Genomic DNA, 8,393 nt, shown 5'->3' with positions numbered 1-8,393 from the left:
GTGCATGCCGCCATGCGCAAGACGTGCCTGGTCTTCCCCTCTGCTATCTTCGTGCTTGGTCTTTCCATCTGATCGCAATCGCAATCCAAGCCGCCAAGATCAGTGTCTCACGTACCTGCACCTGCATGTCTTCTTAATAAAAAATTGCTAACAATAGCACGACGCGGCTAATTAATTACCAGCACTCCCTTCTTTAATCTGTATTCCCATCCGGGCAATACTGGCATTAGGATCTTTAGATTTTTAAAGCCGAATAAATTAACCTGTCCAAGTAACCAATCATTCGGCCAAATAATTTGCATGATCCATATTTATAATTTGCTAAATTTAGCTATCAACAGAGACATGTTAAGGAGCACCATAAAAATTTTCTCTTATTTATTAGGAGAAAGGTCCAAATACAACCTAAAAACAAAACTTGAGACTAGACATATATGCCTTCGCATACATAATTTTACTAATGGTGATCGATTGCAACGTAATGCTCCGGTGCTGTTGACTTGACATAATCATTTCTGATCTTCTTCAGCGTCACTGCCACTTCGGTCATAGCCATCCTTTGCTCCGGCGAGTCAGTGGAGCAGACCAAGCTCAGCTTGAAAATTGGCACAAGAAAGCCACTCATAATAGTTGTAGAAGCAGAGCCACAGCCATCCAGCAGAAGCTGGTTGTCGACAACATTGACAAGCTCTGCAGGAAACGCCTGATGTACCCACTGCCTGATGCTTAGCTCTCCCAGAAACATGGCATCCGTGGGTCTCTTCCCAGTGAACACTTCAAGCAGCATGATCCCATAGCTGAACACGTCGCTCTTCCGCGATGCTTTTCCAAGAGATCCATACTCTGACAACAAAGTTACCATAAACAAAAGACAGATCGAAATATTAATGATTGATCAAACATAGTTAATCTATTAAAGGTAACTAAAATCATCTTTGATTGGGCATTAGTGCTACCTGGTGCCATGTAACCAATTGTCCCTGGCATGCTCGCAGAGATCATGGAGCTATCATCGCCTAGCAGCAACCTTGAAATGCCAAAGTCTGCCACATGTGCGGTCATGTCCTCGTCAAAGAGGACGTTGCTAGGCTTCAGGTCACAGTGCAAGACCACCTCGGAGTGCTCATGGTGCAGATACTCCATTGCTGCCGCCACGCCCAGCATGATGTCCAGCCTCTCAAGGAGCCCCAGGTGCCTTCTACCTTCAGAGTGCAAGAGTGCCTCTAAGCTACCGTTGGGCATGAACTGAAGAACAAGTGCTCTGAAGTCTGAAGTCCAGGTTGGAACATGTATTCAGAACCTTTATCAGATTGCGATGTCGTGCCATTCGGAGCACACTGCACTCGGCGTCAAAGCTTCTCATGGCATAATCCAGATGCGCGTGTATAACTTTTATTGCAACCACCACACCGTTGCTCAGCTGTCCCTTAAAAACTTTCCCAAAGCTTCCAGACCCCAGCATGTTATCATCACTGAAATTGTCAGTAGCACGAACAAGCTCATGGTAGGAGACTAACTGATGGCTGATCATGTCGACCATACAAGCAGAAATCTCTTCACGCTTATTGACTTTCTTTCTGAACATAATGTATAGGAAGCAAGCCAGAGCTGCAAGTATTATTATGATTATAGTGGGGAGCAAAAATCTCATCTTGTGACCATGACCACTGGTTGTGTGAGACTTGGCTGAACATGGTGGCAATCCCAAGCGTGAAGCACCACAGAGCCCTGCGTTCCCCGTCAGTGATTGCAGCGTGATGTTTGAGAACACGCCACCTTCTGGTATCTGACCGTGTAATTTATTGTAAGACAGGTTCAAGATAATGAGGATGGTAAAATTTGACAAGTACTCTGGGATGGTTCCAGATATACCATTATGGGATAGGTCCAAATTTTGCAGGCTGGCCAGTTTCTGAAAAGATTGTGGAATTGCATCGTTGAATGAATTGTGTGACAGGTTCAAGTATGCCATCATCTGGAGCTGTCCCATTGAATCTGGGAGGCTACCAACAAAGTTATTGATAGAGAGATCCATCATATAAATTTGCTTCATATAGCCTGTATCAACCGGTAACACACCACTCAACAAGTTTTGAGATAGGTCTAGCCTGATGAGGCTATCAAGGTGAAACAGGCTCGGTGGTACAGTCGATGTTAATTGGTTGTTTGATAACACTAGGAACTCTAGTTTGCTGAGGTTGCCGATGCCCTTCGGTATGGCGCCGGAGAATTGGTTGCTTGGAAGGAATAACTTGACCACATTCTTTAGCATTGCAATGTTTGAAGGGATGGAGCCAGACAAGCTGTTTCTACTGAGTTTGAGCCAGTAGAGATTCTCTAGCATCATCAGTTGTCCTGGAATTGCACTATGAAATTGGTTTGACGAAATATCTAGCACAGTGAGAGCAGTTAAGTTCGAGATGGCAGCTGGAATTTCACCAGTTAACTTGTTGTCATTAGCAAGAAATATTTGGAGCTGACTTGACAGGTTGCCCAAATAACCTGGGATGCTTCCAGTGAAATAATTCGAATAGATTTCAAAGTCTGAGAGCATTCTACAGTTGGAAATAACAGAAAGAAAACTAAGATCACCCTGGAGACTGTTTCCCCCAATATTAAGTGTCGTCAACAAGTTCAGGTTACCAATTGTTAACGGTACCGATCCAGACAACTGGTTTCCATCCAAAAACAGCGATACTAACTGAGAAAGGTTTCCAAGAAAAGCAGGAACAGTTCCTGTTAGCTGATTGCTCGAGAGATACAGTTCGGAAAGTTGGCCTAGCTGTCCAAGCTCTGCCGGAAGGATTCCTGTCAGATTGCAAAAGGCGATTTCCATGACATTTAGCCCGGTGAGGTTGCTGAGTTGAGCAGGGATCGGACCAGTGAGGTCATTCCAGCCCACGTTAATGAACTGGAGATTGGTCAGCTTTCCTAGCCATGCCGGCACAACACCCTCAAAAGAATTTTTTGCTAGAGAAAGCTCTACGAGGTGCCGACACGCCAAGAGCCCCTGTGGAATGGTACCACTGAAACTATTATCAGAGAGCTCAATGTATTGCAAAGCTGGGAGGCTGAAACTTCCATTCTCCGGGAAAGGGCCAGTCAAGTGGTTCGAGGATACAGCGATAACGTTCAAGGTAGACATGTTGAAGATGGCTGGCGGCACCGGCCCCGTAAGATTGTTGAATTGCAGGACAAGGATCTCAAGTGTGAGCAAGGAGCCGATGCAATCTGGTATTACTCCTGACAGGCTGTTATTGCCGAGGTTCAGATAAGTTAACAAGGGTGTATTGTTGAACAGGTCATTCGGTATGAAACCACTGAGGTAATTCATTTGGAGACTCACGCGGCCAAGGTCGCGCAAGCCTTGTAGCTCTGTTGGGATGGGACCAAGGTTTTTTTTATCGGCCGAAATTCACCGAAATTTCCGAAATTTCCTTTCTATCCACAGGGTCCGATAAAATTTGACATCGGCCAAATTTATCCCTTCTTTCCTGCTCCCACACAGACAACCCAAATTCAGCCGCGCGACGGTCCCACACTATAATGTTTTATTCTTGTTTTTATCGGTGAACAAGTGATGTTTAATAGCTTAGGAATAGTTTCAAGTCAAATTCTACGAAATTTTTTTAAAACATTTTGAATTTTTTTTTGAATTTGGTCCGATATTTCCGATATATCTTGCTTATCCTGTTTATCCATGACCTCCGATAAATTTTTATTTCCGATAATGAAAACCTTGGATGGGACCAGAAAGCTGGTTAAAGCTGAGATCAAGAATCTGAAGCCTTGTGAGGTTCCCTATGGTGGCAGGGATGCCACCTGACAGGGCATTGTGGGCAATGTCAAGGAGCTTGAGGCGGCGCAGCCTTCCTATACCATCCGGGACTGTGCCCGTGAGGTTGGTGCTGGAGAGGTTGAGGACAGAGAGGAAAGAGAGGTTACCGAGGTGAGGGCTGATCTCTCCTTGGAGGGATACACCCGGCAGCTCCAGGGCGGTGACGCGCTGCCGACGACGGTGGCTGCATGTGATGCCCACCCAGACGCAGAAGGAGGTGGCAGCGGTCCAGTTTCTTGCGAGGATGCCGAGAGGATCGGCGGCCTGCCCCTTGAAAGCCAGCAGAGCAGCGAGGTCGGAGTTGCTGCCGTTGCTCCTGCTTGCGTCTAGAGCAGCAGCAGCAGTGGAAAACACGATCCACAGCATGATGGATATGCGTGCAAGATGTCCATGTGCCATGGTGGTCTTTGGTGTGAGGCTTCAATTTGGAAAGAAGATGATAGCATTACTTCATGGGGACAACTTCAGGTAATCACTAATCAAGTTCTATATTCTCCCTCCGCAAACGAGCTCCATGAATGTTTTTATAATGAAATTTTAGTATGCCACAAGCTTTCTTTAGGAGCACCATGGGGAATGGAAACGTGTGAACATCTGAATATTTGTGAATAAAAAAAAGGAAAGTGAAAATGAAACAAGTAAGCTTGACCGTTAGATGACGGCGACCAAAAACGTGGGGTGCGAGAGCCATGGGAATCCGAGGCATTTTTTTCTCATCCAAGTTGATGCGCGGGCCCGTCACTGGAAGAAAACAGACGGATTGGCGGAGACTGCTTTTCTTGGCTCCTTCCTGCATATAGTAGGCTGTATAGGGTAGGGTTGGAAAATAAGTCATCACAACTTGTGAAAAGAATGTACTCCTTTCGTCCTCAAAATAATATAATCACTACGGGAAGCAGGGGCTTTGCCGAGTGTTTCCTACTTTGTCGAGTGCCAAATGTCAGGCACTCGGCAAAGATAGACTTTGCCGAGTGCCGCACTCGGCAAAGCCAAACACTCGGCATATCCATCTTTGCCTCCCTTTGCCGAGTGTTGGGCTCTCGGCAAAGCTAAACACTCGGCAAAGGCTAACCGAGGTGACGGCGGCCACCCACCGTTAGGCTTTGCCGAGTGGTCGCCGTCAGACACTCGGCAAAGAATTTTTTAATTTTTTTTAATTTTTTGTTTATTTTCTTTGCCGAGTGCCCTGTCTCTGGCACTCGGCAAAGACCCCCTTTGTCTCAACCAAATTTTAACATGTACTTTAAAGCACTGTAGCAACCCTAAAGAAAAAAATCTGGGAGCAAAAAAAAAAATTCTTTGCCGAGTGCCAGAGACAGGGCACTCGGCAAAGAAAAAAAATAAAAAAAAAATAAAAAACCTTTGACCTAACATCAAAATGGGCCCCGGCCGGCCCACCCCAGCCAAACCCTATCCACACAACCGCTCCCCGCCGCCTACGCGCCGCCGCCGCCGCCGCACCCGCGCCGCCGCCCGCGCCCACGCTGCCCCGGCGCCCCGCCCCGGCCGCCGCTGCACGCGCGCGCTGCCCCGACGCCGGCATCAAGCCCCGCCCCGACCCTCCCCGCCGCCGATTTGCGCCGCGCCGCGTCCGGCCCCGCTTCCCGCCGCCGCGACCGGCGAAAAGAGCCGCACCCGGCCCTGCCGGCCGCTGCCCCGCCACTCCCCGCCCCGCCACGCCCCACCGAATGACCGGTGCAGAAGGAGGAAGAAGGGGGAGCGGAAGGAGGAAGGAGAGGAAGGAGGAAGAAGGAGGAAGAAAAGGAAGGAGAGGAAGAAGAAGGAGAGGAAGAATAGTAGAAGGAGGAGGAGGCCGGGAGGAGAGGAAAGAGGAGGAGAAGGGGAGGAGAAGAAGGAGGAGGCTGGGAGGAGAGGAAAGAAGAGGTTGCCTTCCCGTTTCGTTCCCGGCGCCATCTTCCCCGTGTTCCCGTCTCATCGACGCCTCTGCCGCCAAGGTATAATGACGTGCCATTGTGATTGTCGGCCTTTGAGCCGTTGTGATTGTCGGCCTTCGAGCCGTTGTGATTGTCGGCCTTCATGCCGTTGTTTTTTGCAGGTTTTGGAAACCTCCCCGTGCAGGGGAGGTGCTGCCAAAATTTAGAATTGACCCAAATCTATTTGTTTTTCATGCAGGCGAAGGAACTTTCTGAGCGGAGCCGGAGCACCTTGGCTACACCGATCGTCTTCCTCGGCGTTGCGGGTCTGCCTGCACCGCGTCGCCTCGCCACTGCACCGACTCGCCACCGCCCCGCTAGCCTGACTCCACCGACACCCTAGGTATAACCCCTCTTTTGCGTACCTTGGTCGTAGATCGCGTAACCAAGTTAGGCGTCTCCCGTCCGAAAGAGATACGGTTGGTGGTATGCATATCTTTGCATATCTATGGCCGTATCTTTTTCAGATTGTCCACGTTATTTGGACAGCCCGCGGATGCGTAGATGAGTTTAGTTTCCATGGTCCGCTCCGATCCGAGACAGGGTTTCGGCATTACCTCCCCGTTGTTCTCCGGATACACACTCTCCCTGCCAGGACGTGTATCGGGAGAACAGCGGGGAGGTGCTGCCGAAATTATGTCTAGGATAGGAGTAGACCATGGTAACTAACCTCATCTACGCATCTGTGGGTGGGCGTCACAGGCCCGTCAGGTCGCTTTACCAAGCGGGGGAGGAGGCCGAGGGATCGGACGCGAGGAGGAGGAGGAACCTGAGGAGCAGGAGGCCCCCGGCACATCTCCAGGTGTCGGAGGAGGCGGAGCCGGTGACGCCCGTGGAGAGGGCGCACGAGGAGGAGGAGGCGCCCTTCGACGAGCAGGAGGCGTTGGCGGGAGGCACGGGTTCCTCTTCCTCTGCTCCGAGGGTGTACCTAAGAGGTCCCGCAAGCCTCCCTGCTTTTCCGCTTCCTCACCGCCGCCCAGTGATTCGCCCTGAAGGGCAAAAGTAAGTAAACTTGACATTTTATTTGCCCCTACTTCATATGATAAGTTCAAACAAAGATGAACTGCTAATTTTTCTTAATCACATGTGCAGGAACTGGGTGGTTGTGTCCGGTGCTGGTGCACGCACCCTCAATGGCATCCTGGGTCTTCTGTGCAGGCAACACTACCCTGGCGTCGTCACGTACAAGAACAACACGTTGGCGGCCTATTCGTTTGACCACTACGCCATCGCCGCTGATACGGAGCCGTACCCCAACAAGGCAGCACAGGTCATTGGGGAGTTCTGGGTAAGTCTCCTCGCATAGCATTGCTTCTTTCATTGAACTTTTTCTTTAAAAAATATCCATACAAATATCGTGTTTGTCCGTAGGCTTATTTCAAATGCGAGGAGGGATTTGAGGGCAGGAAGGATCAGGTGGCGACCAAAGCCTGCAAAAAGCTCGTCGTCGACATGATTCACGAGGCAAAGATCCAGGCCGTTGTCACCTACTACGGGTCGAAGCTTGGACAGAGGGTCAAAAAGGCCGACGCCAGAACCATGGACCTGACCCAGGAGCAGTACATTGAGGTACATGAGAACATCCAGATTGATTCGTTTTGAGAATAAGTAGGTTTAATTCGATCATCTTATATGTCAATTACCGGATGACATGCAGATGATTCCCTGGTGGTGCGGATCATATCCCGAGGCATGGGAGAAGATCGTGGACAACTGGTTTACGGAGGGGTATGCCTCGACGCACAACGCTGCAAGGGAACGGCGTTTGGAGATGCAAGGACCAGCACACCATCAAGGCAGCCGCAACCTCGCCGGATACAGAGACGCATGGGTACACGAATTCATTTATCTATTCTGATGCTCAATTATGACTGATTTCTAATCTTCTTGATGTCTTTCTCGTAGAGGGCGGCACATCAAGGCCAGGAGTGCTTGGACTTCCAGGCATGGTGCATGTCCCACAAGGGAAAGGCGACGTCCGACGTCTCCTTCAGCCTGGAGGACGGGCCCCAGGAGTACACGAACTCGAGCGTCCACACCCGCATCAGTGAGTACACATCGGCGGCAAGGTCAGTCCATGGGCCAGACTTCGACCCGTGTACGCAGGAGATTGATACGGAGCTCGTCATGAGGTTGGGAGGAGGGAAGAAGCACGGCCGCATGTGGATTGCCGATGGCACAATCGACTCGACCGCTGTCCCCGACCTCTCCACGATCCGAGCCCGGAGCACGAGCGAGAGCCCGGCCATACGTACACGGCCGACCGTTGCACAGCAGCGGGTCGACGTCCTCGAGGTAATTTCAGTTTGACTCGTCGTATATTGACTTTTACACACCGTAATTAGCTATGCATTACTGAAATATTGGAGTGAAATGTTGCAGGCCCGGCTCGAAGAAGAAGCTCGGCAGCGTCAAGAGCTGCAGGCGCAGCTAATGTCCCAGCGTTAGACCTATGAGAGTAGGTTGACGGGCATCACGGAGACCTATGAGACTCGGTTGTCAAGCATCATGGGCTTTCTTCAAAGCCTTGGGCAACATACGGGTCTTGGTGTGCCACCTGAGCTGCTCGCTCCACCACCTCCACCTGCAGCCTCACCCTGGGATGGACCTACACCTGTGAG

At 50.2% G+C, this 8,393-nt stretch overlaps 1 protein-coding gene and 1 pseudogene across 1 annotated transcript; one reads left to right on the top strand and one right to left on the bottom strand.

The window, feature by feature from the left end:
* Positions 1-457: 457 nt before the first annotated feature.
* Positions 458-4,237, bottom strand: LOC136479803 (receptor kinase-like protein Xa21; annotated as a pseudogene).
* On the top strand, positions 4,236-5,530 carry LOC136479802 (uncharacterized). The gene is made up of 2 exons (XM_066477547.1): positions 4,236-4,306; positions 5,242-5,530. Exons 1-2 carry the CDS (start codon positions 4,236-4,238, stop codon positions 5,528-5,530), a joined length of 360 nt encoding a protein of 119 aa, XP_066333644.1.
* The last annotated feature ends 2,863 nt before the right edge of the window (positions 5,531-8,393 follow it).

Source organism: Miscanthus floridulus, chromosome 9 (genome assembly GCF_019320115.1).
Source record: "Miscanthus floridulus cultivar M001 chromosome 9, ASM1932011v1, whole genome shotgun sequence".
Taxonomy (NCBI): domain Eukaryota; kingdom Viridiplantae; phylum Streptophyta; class Magnoliopsida; order Poales; family Poaceae; genus Miscanthus; species Miscanthus floridulus.
Note: the sequence above shows the minus strand (reverse complement) of the source record. Positions and strands in the feature narration are given on the sequence as shown.